Here is an 18876-nt window from a genome sequence, read left to right as displayed (position 1 = left end):
ATATAAAATATTATATTTTATATTAAAATTTAATATGTGTGTGTCCACTGTCCACACACCACAAACCGAGATTTACTAGGATACATATATTATTCTTAAATCATGTGATCCTTGTTTTCTTTTCTGTCTTTTGGTTATTGAAAAGTTTTTTTCTAAAAAAATATTGTGTTGCTCTGATCAATTCAATTATTAGCTATTCTTGGGTTGTGTGTTATTCCAAATCCGAGAAGATATATGTATATATTATTAACAAAATTTGATTCGTGAGATCTTCTCACAGAATTTTATGTGATAAAGTACCGCTCAACTGTGGAACTTTTGATGTGAGTTCCACATCAAAAGTGGGATTGGGTGTATTATCCAATAATTATTATTCTCGAAGTTCTTGATGTCTCCTAAGTTGTTCTATCTAGGGAGAGCTGTTGTTATCTCATATTGTAGTAGAAATTATTTGTATCCGTTATCGATATAGTTAAGATTTTTTTTGATGGACTTCAATCTCGTTGTTTTTCCCTAATTTGGAGTTTCCACGTAAAAATCTTTGTGTCGTTTTTTCTTCATAATTATTATAATTTTTGATATCGTGCAAAAAATTTGTTCCGAAATTATCGATAAAAGAAAAAAAAATCTATGCTTTCACTATACCAAAGTCATGTAATTGGCTATCTTTCCTCCAAAAAAAAATACACAAAATGTCTTATGTTTTAGAGTCGGAGATAGATCGATATAATCGTTCCAATGAAAATTCAGAGATTGCCCTTGTATCAGATCAAACGACCCAAATATATTTGAGGTTGTAGGGCTCTTTGTCTGGATATGTAGACCCTACAACACCAAATGTTATTAGGGTCCCTAGACCTACCAGGGTAGAACTAACCCTTGTTCCAAATTGATCTATCAAATAAAAAAATGAAAATATAAGCATTTAAACGAGTATCACATTTCTGTAATACAATATTTCACATCGGAACACTGGACAACATGAACATATAGATATAAGGGTGTTGGCTGATATTTCATGTCAATTTAGATTAATCATTTTCATAGATATAATGAAAGCTAATCATACACCATTTCATTTTCGCGAACTTCCGTCCCCAATCTAGGACCAGAATGTTACATGTTGAGATGGCCGTGGTAAGACAACTCCTCAATCCAGTTTGTGACTCGGGCCGTACCCCTATCTCATCATATATATATGGATCCCAACTATATATATATATTTATATATGCAGGTGACAGATAAGATTAATGTATATATAGATCCCTCTGCTTCAAAATAAATGTACAAATAAAATTGAATATATACATGGAATCAGATATATATGGGAGAAAGTGGGATGGACCCGACCCGTTTATTTTTGTGTACCATGTTGTTGCTTGTATGTGAGACATGCGGTTTTCAAAAGCTGCTTCGACCGCCCCCCTACGTCCAAATTCTACGCGCAATTCAATGTTGCATACGGTAAAAGATCAAGTCCAAGAAGTCAAAAGCCCGAACCCAATGTCCAAGCATCCAAAATTTCAAGCCCATAACAAATGTACATCTATGTCGAAAATCGATTTTGTTACATAGTCGAATAACTTCTATTTTGGATGTATTTGAATATCGTCGCTATTAAAATTGTATATTTTGATATTGATCGAGTGGATTTGAAATTCACTTTATCGTCGAGTATGTTTAGATGCAAGAAAGAAATCAGAATCACTCCTATAATTAATATGAAATGTGTAAAAATAATAATAATAATAAAAAAGTTATTTATCGGTCGACCTCGATGAATTAAGCAAATTAAACCATGCACATGCAATGTCGCGTAGGAGCACATCCAACGGCCACGATGAGGCCGTGGCAAAGCATTACAAATCGAGAGCCCTCGGATGTGCCCATATCCACCTTTGAATCTTGCCGGCCCATTCTTGTGTTTGAAGCAGCACACTACCTAAAATTAGTTGACCAAGAAGAATTCATAATTAATTATGTCAGGTTTGTTTGTTTTTTTTATTATTATTTCATCTTGGTCGATCAAACCAAGAAAAAATTCTTCTTGGTCATTTATTTTTGGTCGACCAAAAATGTTTGGTTGACAAATATGAACGATAATTACTTAATTTTGAAGGATAATTACACAATTTTGATCAAGGTTGCCTGTTTTTAACATATGAATCACATATTTAGCTGGGTCGACACAAAGTAGACTTTGTTTTTGGGTCGATCTTGTTGCTTTGCTTTTGGGTCGACACAAAGTAGACTTTGTTTTTGGGTCGATCTTGTTGCTTTGCTTTTGGGTCGACACAAAGTAGACTTTGTTTTTGGGTCGATCTTGTTGCTTTGCTTTTGGGTCGACCAAAAAGTATATCCTAAAAAATTCAACAAAAATTAAGATAAAAAAAAAATTAAAATAGAAAAAAATTAATAATAGTAAAAAAAAAAAAAACAGACATAATGATGGATTCTTCTTGGTTAACCAAAATTAGTTGACCAAGAAGATTTCATAATTAATTATGTCAGGTTTGTTTGTTTTTTTATTATTATTATTATTAATTTTTGTCTATTCTAATTATCTTATTCTCTTAATTTTTGTTGAATTTTGTAGGATATACCTTTGGGTCGACCAAAACAAGAACTTGGTCGACCAAGCGCTTGTTTTGGTCGACCCAAAGGTATATCTTACAAAATTCAACAAAAATTAAGATAAAAAAAAAATTAAAATAATAAGAAAATTAAAATAAACAAAAATTAATAAAAGAAATAAAAAAAAAACCTGATATAATTATGGATTCTTATTAGTAAACCAAAAATAAATGAAGAGCTTGGTCGACGAAGCCTCCAAGCCCAAAGGCTTGGTCGACCAAGCTTTTGGGTACATGGTAGACCAAGCTTTTGGCCTCCAAGCCCAAAGGCTTGGTCGACCAAGCTTTTGGGTACATGGTAGACCAAGCTTTTGGCCTCCAAGCCCAAAGGCTTGGTCGACCAAGCTTTTGGTTGGTCGACCAAACATTTTTGGTCGACCAAGCCTTTGGTTGGTCGACCAAGCTTCAATCCAAGCTCTTGGTCGACCAAGCTCAACTGGTTGGTCGACCAAATGGTTGGTCGACCAAACATTTTTGGTCGACCAAGCCTTTGGTTGGTCGACCAAGCTTCAATCCAAGCTCTTGGTCGACTCAAATAAAATGTTGTGTAGATCTACGACTTGTAGGTCGACTCTTTTTTCTTCAAGCGAGTCGAAGAAACAGAAAAATAAATCGAAATAAATGTTAATATTATCAGATTTTTGTCAGTCATTTGTTCGATTGAGTTTGCTTAGATTGGAAGGATCTGTATCGAAAATTGATAGGAAGAAAAAGACGATTTGCATGGAGAATCGTCGTCGGAAAGGAAATGAAAGGAGATCGACGGAAGAAAAACCTAATTTGAAGTCGACTGAATGAGATGGATAGATTTAATGTTAAAAATTTAAGTTAATGGTGTATTTACACTTAAATAAAAAGACATTTATGTAAATTGACTTGTGGATCCTTTTTTTTAAATAAGTCACGGTGGAATCCCATTTCCCTAAATTTCCCACCATGTTGTTGCTTGTATGTGAGACATGCGGTTTTCAAAAGCTGCTTCGACCGTCCCCCTACGTCCAAATTCTACGCGCAATACAATGTTGCATATGGTAAAAGATCAAGTCCAAGAAGTCAAAAGCCCGAACCCAATGTCCAACCATCCAAAGTTTCAAGCCCATAACAAATTTACATCTCTGTCGAAAATCGATTTTGTTCCATGGTATTGTAATTTTATACCTTCAAAAAATAGAATATTATAACTTTAGGTATAACAAATTTTTGTGTAGATATTTAACTAACTACACTACATGTAAAACATGTACATGATATGTAAAACAACTTGAGGTTATGTTTGAATTGATATGTTTTATTTAAAAGTAGGGATTTGATTAGTTAAGAGACGGATTTCGAATAACTCCTATTTTGGGTGTATTTGAATATCGTCGCTATTAAAATTGTATAATTTGATATTGATTGAGTGGATTTGAAATTCACTTTATCATCCAGTGTGTTTAGATGAAAGAAAGAAATCAGAAAATCGAGTGGATTTGAAATTTACTTTATTGTCAAGTGTGTTTAATATGAAATGTGTAAAAATAATAATAATAAAAAAGTTATTTATCGGTCGACCTCGATGAATTAAGCAAATTAAACCATGCACATGCAATGTCGTGTAGGAGGACATCCAACGGCCACGATGAGGCCCTGGCAAAGCATTACAAATCGAGAGCCATCGGATGTGCCCATATCCACCTTTGAATCTTGCCGGCCCTTTCTTGTGTTTGAAGCAGCACACTCTTCCGATCCCTACCATTGCTTCTCATGTGACCGACCACTAAGCTTGCTTGACCTGGCAATGTCTACTGATCTTCTACGCGTGGACTCATGAATTCAACTAATTTTATATATTTTTTGGGGGTACAACAATTATAATATATGGAAAATTACATATTTATAAATGTTAGAACTTTTATTTTCTGTTGTTAGCCCTTTTTCGACGATGTACTGAGGTGACGTTTGATATTAATATGTGACATCCGATGTTCTTACATGACGTTAGATATTAATGATATGATATTGGATAATGTTGTTAACACTACGGTGAAAAAAATCATGTATCTTATTTTCTTATAGTCATGGACAAAACCCAACTCTCTATTTGACCTTATCAACACCAATCCATGAGTATTTGAAAGAGATGATTTGATTTATTCAAAGGGAAATAATTGTGTAGATCATTAACTTGTTTTATTTTGAATTTTAGTCTACTAACTAGCTAGTATGAACAATAATAAGATATTCAAAGAAAAAACTATTTATTTGGCTCATGGGCAAAAACTTGTGTGGGACGGTCTCACCGGTCGTATTTTGTGAGACATATATCTTATTTGGGTCATCCATGAAAAAATATTACTTTTTATGCTTAGAATATTACTTTTTATTGTTAATATCGGTATGGTTGACTCGTCTCACAGATAAAGATTCATGAGACCGTCTCACAAGATACTTAATTACTCTTGGCCTTGTCAAGACACTTGTGAAGTGCTGATGTACGTAGCATTAAAAAATATATTGATGTGACACAAAAAATTGTTGATATAGTGTCGGAAAATATTGCTAGCGCGTTCAGTGTCACGTCAACAATTGAATTAAAATAAAAAAAATTAAAAGTTAATGCATGCATCAAAACCAAAGTTTGACAAGCGAACGAATTAAAATCCAAAATAACACAAACTATAGTGAACCAAAAAAGTTATTTCGATATTTTAAAATAGAAACTTATTCCTTAAAAAAAAAAACTGCAGTACATGAATTTAATTAATCAAGATGGTCAGAGGGATGACTTGTGTCCGATCCAGAAACACAAAGTACGTACTAGCTAGACGACTCGATGCATTCATGACCTGCGAACCCTATATATATTTCAACAAAATTCGAAGTATGAAGTGGAGACAGCCCTTATTTACCATACGGGTCCTACGTGTTTTGTTTGATTCATTATAAAACCTACTTTTTTTATTGATCTCTCAGTGAACATATTTCAAAACCAAAATACTAAAGAAAGGAAACCAAGTATTCCATCCATCATAAAAAAATGGAGAAAACCAATGGTTTAGGTATGGTACTCGAAACCGAGTTGAGGCTGGGGCTTCCCGGCGGCGGTGAATTGGGAGAGATCAAGAATGAGAAGAAAAGGGTGTTTTCCGAACTTTCCAGTGACCGTGGTGATAGGGAGGAGAATAAGAATCCGTTGGTGGGGTGGCCGCCGGTGTGCACTTATCGGAGGAAGAATAGCTTTAATGAGATGAAAATGTACGTGAAAGTGAGCATGGATGGAGCTCCTTTCCTTCGCAAGATTGATTTGAGTGTGCATAAAGCGTATTGTGATCTTGTCATGGCTNTTCTTTTTTTATATATTATATTCAGAAAAATGAGGCCAATTGATTTATTTAGGGAAGAAGTAAGCTACAATTTCATATTGAAAGAACTATTTAATTTGGCAAATTCCTGCCATGCAAAATTGGAATAATCGATGATCTAACGTATGTAAAACATCAAGACTATTCAATTTGTGATAAAAGGATTTTAAAATTATGTGAAATAGAATTCTCGCAATATTTAATTTTTGATACATTAATCTAAACTTTAATATTATACAACTTATTTTTTAAAATCATTCGATATTGGATTGCTAGTGTTTAATTGTTAGCATAGATAATAGAGATTTTTTTCCTTGATTATAATTTAAAAAAATCACACACACACACACACACAAATGTTAAACTTCATAGATTACCAATATTTTTGGAATAGTGCTTGCAACTTGAATTAGATTCAATATAGATCGGATCGGTCCGTCAGTAAGTTTAATTAGTTTTTGAACTAATTTTGTGTGAACACCTTTCATTTGGTGAGGATGGCTTTGGATTGTGACACAATTCTTGTGTGAAAATTATTATTTTCATATAAAAAATTATATTTATTATTTAATTTATTTATTTTTTGGTATATATAAGAAGTATTTAAGAATTGGGTTATTTAGAATGAGGCCAATCATGTCCATTTCGAGTCCAGAAAATTTACAAAAACATGTTTCCAAGGTTCCAAAATCCAAGCTGCAACATAGGATGCAGTTAACGTAGGACAGAACGAAATCAACTTTACCATCAATTTTTATGTAGAAATGTATGGGATCGTAGATAGCCATCGATAATTTGCGGTACTAAAAATTGGTATAAATATTTGCGGTACTCAATTACGAATGAAATCTCGTTTTCGAGATCCAATTATAACAAAACACTCTTTTCTTTCGATTTAAAAAACTAATTTAAATGTCGGGGACACGTGGTAATTTATAAAATGGTAAATTCTTTCAAAAAAAATAATTTTTTTAATTAAAAATTATTTGATTTATTGAAATATTAGGGGAGGGATCCAAAGATACAGACAATTGTGAGTACGTTCCAATTTACGAGGACAGAGATGGAGATTGGATGCTCGTTGGAGATGTCCCATGGGAGTAAGTCTCTCACTCAAAATTTATGTATTTATTTATTTTAAATTTAATTTAAATAATTTAGTTAATATTTTAAATAGATGTATTTATTTATTTATTTATTTATTGCCGACAGAGTTAAAATTGGGTAATAAATTTGATTAATTACAAGACAAGAAATGTGGAGAAGGACAACAATGTCTATTAAAGACAAACATTATCATGTACATATAGAAAGTTTTTAAGACCATTCATCATTTCCTTACACAGCCACATCATTCCCATGTAACACATTTATTATGAAATATTGTCACCAAAAAAATTTAATTTCTTTGCTGTAAAAACTAATAATCTAGGGTTAAAAAATTATAATAAATTATTATATAATTTTCATTTTCACTAAAAATTGGTTTTACTTTTACATATTATACATTTATTGGTATTCAATTTTAAATCAGATCAAGTTAAACCCACTGTATAAATTTCACGAGCCTGAAGATGTTTTTGAAAAATTAAATAAAATTAATACTTGATTCGTTTACATATCTATTTACGTTTGAACGGTACTTTATCATATAAACTTCCGTGAGATGATCTCACGAGTGAGACAGATATGAATCTTTATGCAAGATGGTCTCACTGTCAATTTTGTGACATAAATATGAATCTTTACATAAAATGTAAATTTATTTCAAATTTGTCATGATCTTTGCCGTTTAAGTGTACGATCGAATAACTCGTGTTACGACCTACGTACGTATTCTTCGTAGGTGGATACGAGGTTTACCTAAAAATAACATTTGGTAACTATTTAATATGTAGGATGTTTATTGAGTCATGCAAAAGGCTTCGGATTATGAAGAGATCGGACGCAAAGCTTCAAGCAAAGGACCTTCTCAAGGGACTCTCCAAGGACGAGTAATTAAACCCTAGGCAAGGGCATATCAGTCTTTTATTATATAAATTTTCCATCAGGGTTTGCTCGTAGACCAAGTAGTAATAATATATTAAATTTGTATTAATTAATTAATTAATTAAACTCGCGATATATTTATGATGAGTGATTGAGATATAACTTGATTACATCTACACTTTGGTACCTATATTCAAGATTATTGCTTGTGTGCTATATATTTTGATTGATATATAATTCATTATTAAATTAATGTATTTGCCAAGTTTGATAGTTAACTAGGGTAACTCACAATTTGGTCCTCAATATTTCAGGTAATTTTTTAATTTAGTCATCTTTCTTTTTAGTGTCTTAAAATAGTTCTTTTTGTTTAGATATCTGACTCATTTTAGTACGAATTCCCATTTTACAGCTGTTTTTATTTTTTATTTACTTTTTTAGCTCATTATTCTTTCGTAAAATAACTTAAACTTCATATCTTTTGACCAAAACGTCGTCGAGTCATGTCTACCAGATTTCATAGACTTTTCCTCATAACTTAACCACCTAGCACAATCTTATTTTGTTTCTTATAAGCACAAGACGTAGAGTAATATATTTAATCTGAAATAAGCATAACATGAGAGGGGTAAAAGCCTGATAATAATTTATTCAAATATATATGTTATTACATTAATAAACTCATGTAGATGAGGAAATAATTTGTTTTAGCTGAAAGATAATACACGTAAACTGAAAGAGAATATTACAATTTTTAGTTGAAAGATAATAGTCGATGCTTTCAACTTCTTCTGTCTTGATATAAATAGAGGTCTTTGGTGAATTTAAATTCCGCACTGCAGATTTGATTGATAATTTTACATTATTGCTTGCAAGTAATTGTGACAGCTACTTATAAAGTGGCCTCATTTTCTTTTGTTCTCCACATTTGGTAGTGGTTGAGTGATCATATCTTCAATTAATAGAGTGATTGAATCACATTTCTTTATTTGTCGGGACATCTTTTACTTTTTAATGGTCACCGAGGAAAATGTATCTTATGTGGCTCTTCACCACTTGAACTTGTTTATGCAATGTAAGATTTTGGCCTATTTTCGAAATCTGAGTCTTTTTGGTTTGGAAATTCTTGGTAGATCCCTTCTAACTATCTTTCAATGTGAGGCATGTTACCAAATTTTCGACGAGTCTTTTTGATCTCCGATAGTTTAATGTTTAATAATATTTTTTTTCTTTTTAAAATATTTATTTTGCAAATCCTGTAGTTTTTCATGTCATTTTACTTAACATGAAAAATCCGTAAATTGAATTTTGATAAAATTTAAACTGAAACTTGACTTTGTCTAACTATATGAACATGACCATAATACACACTTTTTCTGGTGGAAATGTCATATTCGGTAAGTGAATCAACAAGGGATATTTCATTTATTGGAGTATCGTTGATGAATTTCAGGACATTAATATATATGGGCTCCTGAGCTTGATGAAATGGAAAGTCTCGTGTGAGCCTTTCCCAGCTGTTCTGATACTGCACTAAAGACGTATAGCTCCAACATATCTCCATCAGATAATTACTTGTTATTTTCCCATATTTCATGAATAACTTTTTGGACCCATTTTGGTACTACAAATATCTATGAAAACTGGGTGTTGTGGTGTAGACAGAGGTAAAACCTCAAATTCATACCATGACTTGAACTCCTTAGGATAGGCATTAGGTTTCATCCACATCATTGAATATTTTCCTGTTATGTCAAACCTGACATGTAGTTGGGTTAATTCATATTCTATTTTTTAATTTCTTTAGTTCTGCTGATATACCTAGAATGGAAAAAACTATAGACTCATCGGTATCAACTTTAGATTTTCTCTTGTCTGTTTGAAATGGTTTGAGATCTAAGTTTGATTTCTCCCTTTTTAGTAACCGAGGTGAAGGGTTGACTTGATGACCTGAGATAATGCTATGAAGTCTCAATTTTTGCTTGAATCGACTCATTTATAGACAATCCTAATTTAGCACTTACGTTAAGGGTACTTGAATCCCCTTCTCCAAGTATAGAGACATGTACTCGAAAATTATCGTTTTGAGAAGTCAGTGGTTTCTCAATAGCATGGAGGGTAAACTTTTGCAATACAGACCATAACTGAATGTAAGCCTATAATCATCATGTAATTCGATTAGAGACAATGCTCTTATCAATTTTTTTATCATACCCGCAATTTATGCATTCACGATAAGCTTTTTGAACTCGTTTTGAAGCATCTCCAGGTGTTCTCTAAAATGCTTTTGCATTTTCATGATGACATCGACATCAATGTTGTACATCCCTTATTAGAAATTCTGAAAGAATATTCTCATGAGATTTAACAATAATAATATTAAAAATATAATTTTGAAATAAAGCTTGCCATATTAATAATATAACATTCTCGAGTTTAGATTCAATTCTATTTTTCAAGAAAGATTTAACATGTGTATTATCAACTTTCAAAGTAAATTTCTTTGCATGTCTAAATAATGACTATTTTTTCAAAAGCACTTTTTAATGCATTCTTTTTCGTTGACATGAGATCGTATGACTTGCATTTAAAAATAGTTCATTGCACCATCTGCATGATTTTTCTCATTCTGATGTGAGCTTCGTAAGAACTTTTACTAACCAATTATCAATTACATCTGTGTATAATACCAGATCATCTTCATTTTGAGAAGTAACTGTTTTTGGAATATTTTTGCAAATCTCTTTCAGTTGGCCGAGTCCTTTAGCGTGTTCTTCTGTCCACTTGAATCTTGCATTTTTATTTAGTAATTGACTAATACTTTTTTGTGTTTTGCTAGATTCTTGATGAACATTCTATCAAAGTTAACAACTCATAAGAAATTTTGGATTTGTTTCTTGTCTTTGAATATTTCTAGAAATTTCTTTACATCAATGTGTTCTTGCAAAATTATTTCTGAATCATCTATTTTACCCTCAAGAAATTAAGTTTTCCTTGTAGTGATATTATTGTATTCTTTTAAAATAGGACAAATAATCCCTATTTAAAAATTTATAAAAAATCTCTAAATCTTTTATAAGTTCATCCATATTTTTAAATTTAATTAAAATATCATCAGTATAGAAAAATATAAACTCGATAATTCTTATCCATATTTGTTTAAAATATCTGGAGTGCATTGATCAATATTAGTAATATTTACCGAATAAAGCGACCTAGTGTTGTAGAGAAAGTTGTGAATTTTTTCCCTTCATTCGAATTTGATAGAATCCGTACTTACAATCAATTTTTTTTTAAAAATAATATAAAAATAACATTAGTTAGAAAATCAATCCAAGAGAAACTATATATTCACCTTACATATATAGTTATTGGTATTTGTTACATATTTGTTAATATATCAATAAACACATGATTTATAAAATTCAATTAAATTTTAGCCCTCTCGTCTCTCGATATTGTAAACTGACGTTATATGGAGTATAAGTTATCGATGATATTATATATGATTATATATATAAAAAAATATATTTTTTTATTAAATTTATGGACCGAGTCGGAAATCAATTTCATAAAATTTATTCGTGAAACATTTTTACAAAAGTTTTTGCAATTAATATTATGATTGAGGCAAGAATAAATAGTTAATCCTCAGCTACAAGTAAAACATATTCAAAACCTCCATAAGTTAAACCAAATCAAAAATCGATTGAGGACTTGTTCCTCGAGGAAACCAAGATATGTCCTATACTTAACATGTTAGAAAAAGACATGAAGAGAAAGGATGCCTTTATGCTTGGTCAATTCAGTTTCTTTGTGTTACTTGAGAAGTGATGTTTTTTTACTAATTACTGATCAACCATTTTGTGCGCTTCCGCGGGTGACGAAGTATATATGTTTATGGATCCTATGATAATTCTGATTCGAGTTGTTTTGATATACGCAGAATCTTCGCGTTGTGTTGCTGTTTTTGTTGTTATGAAACCTGCGAATGCTGTCTGGATATCTGCTGCAACTGTGCCTTAGTCATTAGATATTATCTTTTTCTTAGGATTTCTTGTTTCAATTTTGTTCTTGGAAATCGTTGATTGTTTTAATTTCATCTCATTGAGTTCATTTGTAAAGATGAAATAATACATAAATAAAAGTTTGCTGAAATTATTCAGAAAGCCTGAAGTTTTCAGAGATTTTCATCGATTTTTTTTTATATATATACACGAAATTACCGTCGTTAAACTATATAAGCTCGCGGCTCCTCAAAAGAACACAAACCGTTCAATTAATAAAATAAAAAAAAACAAATATTAAAAAAATGTATTAATTTCACGTAATTATATCAGAGAAATAGGCTCTACACGCGACTTTATTGAAAATTTATTATTAATTTTTTTGAAGAAAAAAATTTATTTGATATAATTGTAACAATAACAAAGTAATAATGATGAAGATGATGATGATAACGGAAAAAGAAGAGCGGGTCATCTTTTTGCTTTTCTTTGACATGACTTTGATGGATTTCAAACAAAATGGTTGACGGTGATGATAGGTTTTATAAACTGAAACGAATCTGAATTTAAACTTTTTATTTAATCTTTTCTGAAACTAACAATTTAATATGACGCTTCGCCAATCTTTAGGCGTTGAATAGCAATAATCTTTTGATGGGTAGCTGAGAATAGGCCAAAAGTTGTAAGCTTGGTCAATATAATACTTCCGTTTCTCATTTGGAATCATCTGCGTTATCGGGTTAGAGAAAAAAGGGTGAAAATTTTCAGCGAAATGGGTTCTTACGGGATTCTCGCGAGAAGGGCTTTGCTTACTGATACTCCTGTGATGGTTGAGGTAATCAATTTGTCGATTTAAAATGAGATCCATCTCCATTTGTTTGTGGAGCAGTTGATTGTCAATTGCTTTACTATTATGAAAATGGAGTGTGTTTACTTGAAGTGAAATAAATGGATTTTATGTTTCGAATCTCAGATACAAGAATTGATCCTTGGTTTGAAGGATTATGTTTCTCTAGCTCAGGTTAGTTTCACTTTTCCCTTTTTTTTAAATTTTTTTTTTTAATTTTGTATGACTTTGTAGAAAACATGTTTGTAGTGATATTCATGTGTCTGCGTATGGAGTTCGAGATTTAAGAACTGTGAACAGGCCTTCCCTGTTGTTTTTTTCCGGGGAGTTGATACATGAAGCCTATGGTGCCGGATTCTTGGGAAATTTTTTTTTTTCATAGTAAACAAGGATTCTTGGGAAATTTTATTCCTTAATCTTGGCATTTGTACAATGGCAGTCTTCTTTCTAAATGATGAATGTGATTAAAATAATTGTCTTTCGACTTGTGTTGGATTGCTGTTGACAAGATGATTTATTCTTGTCAATGATTTCGTCGAGTTATTGATCGCATCACTGACTAAGATATATCCAAATTTTCCATCCGAAACTGTATTACTTGGCTGGCTAATGGTGGTGCGATGGCTTGATCCATGAGAAAAGATCTTGATCTGTTGACTTCCTACTGTTGTTCTGTACGCGATTCCAAAATGCTCGTAGTTCTCTTTCTTTATGTTCGAAAACTAGCTCATCTCTTTTTTTCTTTCCAATTTTCTTTGAATATCCAGACATGTGACAGAATTGCTATTTAAGTGTCAATCACTAGTAGATATAAAAAAATATTGTGCCCCTGATCATCGTTTGATTATGGTCTTGGTACATTTGCTTGTGCAGTCTATCTTGTACCACCTGGCCATCCAATCAAAGATTTCATGAAAATAGCTGTTTTTCCATCTAATTATCTATTGGCATTGCTATCAAATCATTTTGCCAGGTGCTGACTACATCTTGGACATGTTGCTCAACAGGGCATTGTGTATTGGCAACCACCAAAGAAGGCATTAGAAAAGGTGCAACAACTCGTATGGGATCCTTCAGTTAGTCGATATGGTGCTGATGAAGGTCTGCCTGAGCTGAGGGAAGCATTAACTAAAAAGGTGGCACTTGTTACATTGTTGTTTTGTGCTAAACTTTGTTTCCTTAATCACTTATTGCCTAAATAGGCGCGTGATTCAGAATACTGTTTCATGCCCTTATTGTTAAAATTATTTTCGTGTACCCAAACTGACTTCATGGATTTATTTTAATGGCATGTCGTCTTCTCTCTAAATTATAACAAGTGAAATAATGTAGAGACCATCTTTTTTAAATCTTTGTCTTAATCAGTCTTATGTGACAATATTTTTTACCTTTCTTTTCAGTTGCTCACTGAAAATCGGTTGTGCAATTCCTCTGTGATGGTCACTGCTGGAGCTAATCAGGTGGGTAGGCTGTTTGGATCTGAAAATTTTACTTTAAAGAGTATAAGAGGCCTAGCTTGTCATGTCACAGCACTAAGGATTCTAACATTTCTGTATGATACCTTTGATATTTATTTGCCTTTCTATGATGCTCGTCCACTTGTCTCTGTGCCCTTTTTCTTTGGACCTCTGTACAGATAGTATGTCAGTTTCTTGAGCTTGAAAACCGTCAAATGAGATTATTCTTGAATTGGTTTTAATCTTGCACGTTATGATTTTCCCACATCACTCCTAACTGTTAATTTGCGCATTAATAAATTTTGATGATGCATTCCAAAACTCTGGTCACTTTGTGTCTTACATAGTTTCACTGACACATGGTAATTTTTGTATTTCTCCAAACAACTGTGTCATTCATTTAACATTCATAGCAGTCACTGGGACTTCATATCCAAGTAACTTGAAGAAATATCATCGCCAAATTGATGCAGGCTTTCGTGAATATCGTTTTGACACTGTGTGATGCTGGAGATTCTGTCATCATGTTTGCGCCATACTACTTCAACTCATACATGTCATTTCAGATGACCGGGGTAACTAACATTTTGGTTGGTCCTGGGGATTCAAAGACACTCTATCCAGATGCAGGTTAATATCTTAGTTCCATATATCAGACAAAACTGATTGTAATAAGCATGCTTTCTTTGATTTCCTTTGTTGCGCTGAATTTGTCTGTTATCGATGCCAGGCTTATGATTTTGCATCTACTGATGAATTTGAATTTTTTTTTTAATTTTAAGTTATCAACTTCCATTTTTCCTTTGGCCAGAATTGAGGGATCCCTTAGACACGAGAAGGTTGATTTTGTCGGTTTTGGACTTGATATTTCTTTATTAAAAATGTGAATCAAGGTTTAAAGAAGTGGAGGGACAAAGAGGCCTTGAACACAACATATATAGAGGATTTATTAAATCAGAATGTTTCAAATCCTTGAGTATGGCAGTTCCCGTACGGGTTTTCTATCGGGTTTTCTATTTGAATTTAGTGGAAAGCCCTGTGCAAATTATTGAACAATATTGTTGGGCATTTAAATAATGAAATTTGCTAAATAGGAATGTAATCACATTACACCTCATCAAGTATACAGGCAACAACGTTGAGGAATGAAAATTTTCTAAGACGAATTCATGCACAAAAACTAATTTATTGTATCGTTCCCGTGCTCTTTTTATAGCCGACCACACTTAGTAGGACAAATGCTTGTTATTGTTGATAAATTTCAAAGTTTTTTTCTTCTTCAGACTGGCTAGAGAGGACCTTACTGCATACCAAACCGACTCCGAAGCTTGTATCTGTTGTAAATCCTGGTAATCCATCAGGAACCTACATCCCAGAACCTCTTCTTCAGGTCTCTCTCGCTCTGAACGAGCTTAAATTTCATTTGAATATTTATCAAAATGAAGCTAGTTTCAAAGCATTATTTGCTATGTGGATTATATATTGTCTAATTTCCAATTTACTAATTATGCCATTTTCTTGTGTGGATTTATTGTCTTTAAGCAGAAAATATCAGATCTTTGCAGAAATGCTGGATGTTGGCTTGTAGTTGACAATACATATGAGTGAGTCGACGTTTTTTCTTTTTATCCTTTTCGTCGATACATTTCTGGTGTGCTATTTTTCAAACTAGTAGAATCGTGTTGCAGGTATTTTATGTATGATGGTCGGAAGCATGTATGCGTTGAGGGCGATCACATAGTCAATATTTTTTCGTTTTCAAAAGCTTATGGGATGATGGGATGGCGAGTTGGATACGTAAGTGAAAGCTCTCCAATCTCATTGTTTTATTTGAAATCTTCAAATTAATTAATTCATTATAGGCTTTTCCCTTAAACTCAAGTTTTTACCCCTTAAACTTGTATGTCATGAAATCAATCTTGACTTAAAATTTTCGAAGAACTTGGTTTTTTCATATCTACACATCATAATCGAACTGTCTTTCCCATTTCAGATCGCGTACCCTACACATGTACAAGGTTTCGCAGCTCAACTTCTTAAAGTCCAAGACAACATACCCATCTGCGCGCCTATAATCTGCCAACGGCTAGCTCTCCACTCTTTGGAAATGGGACCTGAATGGGTCGCCGATCAAGTCAAAAACCTTGTAAAAAACCGAGAACTATTATTAGATGCACTGTCCCCGTTGGGGGAGGATGCCATCAAAGGTGGAGAAGGAGCAATATATTTGTGGGTTAAGCTTCCGGATGTGTATACAGATGATTTTGAAGTAGTTCGTTGGCTTGCTCGTAAACATGGGGTGGTTCTGATTCCTGGAAGTTCTAGTGGATGCCCCGGGCATCTTAGGATCTCGTTCGGGGGGTTGGTCGAGGATCATTGTCGTGTCGCTTCGGAAAGACTCAAGAGAGGGTTAGAAGAATTGGTGAGTGAAGGAATGATCCCTTGATCTAATTATCTAGCTAGAAATGGAACAACTTTGTGCTTTTGCAATTTCTAACGTTTGATCATTACAGTGTAAAAGAAATTATTCAAATACTCCAAATTATATTTTCATCAAATGAATACACACCATTAGTTCGCGACTTGTGCTTTGTTATTTAGAACAAATGGCATATACTAAGTTTTTTTGGTTTCTTAAAACATCCCTTCTCGCTTTTGTTTGTGAAGGATAAATATGAACGAGATTGCTAGGCTCTTTCTTATTAAATTTTTTTTATTTATAAGTAATTTAAATTTGAAAAACCTATGCACACAAAAGAAAGAGGTATTGATGTCTTCATAATTTAAGATTTTATTTAGAGAAAATTTTGATTTTGATTTTGATTTTGTATATTTGTCTCACAATTTTAGCATTGTTTTGACGTGAGTTCAATGTGGTGCTGATATAGAACTATGTAATGCTAATATGATGCTAATGTATTTAGCGTTATATCAGTACTCCAAACGAAAAAATGACCAAAATGGTAAAAAACCGAAAGGTGTATAGCTAAAACTGAAATTTAACATAAAAGTACCATAATGGATAAAAATCAATATATTTTTCTTTGAAAAAATTGCCAAATTTTCCTTTTGTTTATTTTCTTCTCTAGTTTGGTTCTTGATATTGACAAAACTCTACACACAAAATTGTCATCCTATTAGGCGATTTTGTGCGCGTATATCATTCGAAATTTTTTGTTCTTTTATTTGGTAAGATTAACAATATTCAAGCATACAATATAATCAGAACATATTATTTCTATATTTGTCGTCCCACTTCCCAAAACTTCCTTCATGATGATAAGATTCTCAGAATACGATGCTACAAAAACATCTGGGAAAGGATAAAATGTCAGAAAAATCGGTGGGAGTGATCGTTAAATGATTGAATTGCAATTTAACTAAATATTTCTATTTTTAAAACAAAAATCCAAACATTTTTTTTTCTATNATGATTTGAAAACATCCCATTTCATTTTTTGTTACTTTCCGTTTGATATCTTGGAAATGAGTTCATGTAAAAACAAATTCACCTATGTATCTAACTATCACAAAATTCTCCATATATAGAACATGGCATATTGTTAAATTTAAAAAAAAAAATTTGTTCGATTATTGTGCAATTAATTAATGAGTAGGTATCATATGAGAATGTTTCTCATATTCATATGTTCGTAAGACAAGTTGACCAAATCTATAAATTCAACGAAAAATAAAAATTTTGACATAGAAAATAATAATTTTCATGTGTTGAGTCGGGTCAGAGATATGTTTCACATAATCGACTCGTGAAATAGTCTCACAAAAATTTTAGTATTAATTAATATTGCTACCGATTGATAGCTATTTAATATATTAGAGATTTTTTTTTTACAATGAAACATACAACACTATCCTTTTGTGCACACTGAATAAACTTCGAACGCAATAACTTGCAAACTAGGTCGTGAACTCATAAAAATATCGAAAAGTAGATATATACATGCACATAATAATAAGCGTTCCGATCGAATTTTCCGGTACTTGTATAGATAATAATAATATATAAAATTTTGAAAAGAGAGAGTAAGTGAGTAACCAACCGTCAGTGAATTTTAAATTTGTGGAGCCTCAACCGGAGAAAGTTGAGTGACCTTCGGTGTTGTCCAAGGTACACAAAGTCAAAATTTGGTCAATTTGTCCATATTTCTACTTTGTCATTTTCGTGAACTGATATGTCTTTCGTTTGCATATGGTCATTTCCACTTTTCCCCTCTGCCTAAGCTACTCTACAAGTGATCATGCATTTCCATTGCTTCTCCTACTTATATAGTATATATTTCTCTTGTAACTAAACTTAAATATTTTTCGTTTGCACAAACTCTCAGTTGAGTAGATTCGTCGCTCCTCCACAAGCCAGGGCGAAGACTCTTTTCAGTGCAATTTTTTTTTTATTTTTTAAATCGATACATAGATTATGATAATAAGTTCCGATAATGAAAATTTATCCATCAACTAATCAATACACTCGATAAAAAAATATTATTACTGAAAATAACAAGATATAAGGCTAAACTTGAAATTTGATAGATCAAAATTTTAAAAAAAAACATATATACAAAAATAAGAAAAAGAAAGATATT

General features: G+C 32.2%; 2 protein-coding genes across 2 annotated transcripts; both read left to right on the top strand.

Moving 5' to 3' along the window:
• Window positions 1–5540: 5540 nt before the first annotated feature.
• On the top strand, window positions 5541–8205 carry LOC140975038 (auxin-induced protein IAA6-like). Its single transcript, XM_073438525.1, has 4 exons — window positions 5541–6016; window positions 6389–6416; window positions 6982–7075; window positions 7874–8205. The coding sequence occupies exons 1-4, from the start codon at window positions 5651–5653 to the stop codon at window positions 7971–7973; spliced, it is 588 nt and encodes a 195-aa protein (XP_073294626.1). The 5' UTR covers window positions 5541–5650; the 3' UTR covers window positions 7974–8205.
• Window positions 8206–12466: 4261 nt separating this feature from the next.
• Window positions 12467–16862, top strand: LOC140975773 (aromatic aminotransferase ISS1). Its single transcript, XM_073439675.1, has 9 exons — window positions 12467–12806; window positions 12945–12992; window positions 13826–13954; window positions 14219–14278; window positions 14749–14905; window positions 15559–15665; window positions 15821–15879; window positions 15964–16072; window positions 16269–16862. The coding sequence occupies exons 1-9, from the start codon at window positions 12744–12746 to the stop codon at window positions 16719–16721; spliced, it is 1185 nt and encodes a 394-aa protein (XP_073295776.1). The 5' UTR covers window positions 12467–12743; the 3' UTR covers window positions 16722–16862.
• Window positions 16863–18876: the final 2014 nt, after the last annotated feature.

Source organism: Primulina huaijiensis, chromosome 4 (assembly GCF_012295235.1).
Source record: "Primulina huaijiensis isolate GDHJ02 chromosome 4, ASM1229523v2, whole genome shotgun sequence".
NCBI classification, from domain to species: domain Eukaryota; kingdom Viridiplantae; phylum Streptophyta; class Magnoliopsida; order Lamiales; family Gesneriaceae; genus Primulina; species Primulina huaijiensis.
The sequence above is the reverse complement of the archived record's forward strand: the minus strand, read 5'-3'. Positions and strand labels throughout refer to the sequence as shown.

Bases quoted from the DNA above. Each gene is read 5' to 3' on its own strand.
- LOC140975773 (XM_073439675.1), top strand. From the start codon at position 12,744: ATGGGTTCTTACGGGATTCTCGCGAGAAGGGCTTTGCTTACTGATACT. The intron at 14,279-14,748 runs GTGGGTAGGCTG...AAATTGATGCAG, and splicing joins TCACTGCTGGAGCTAATCAG to GCTTTCGTGAATATCGTTTT. The intron at 14,906-15,558 runs GTTAATATCTTA...TTTCTTCTTCAG, and splicing joins GACACTCTATCCAGATGCAG to ACTGGCTAGAGAGGACCTTA.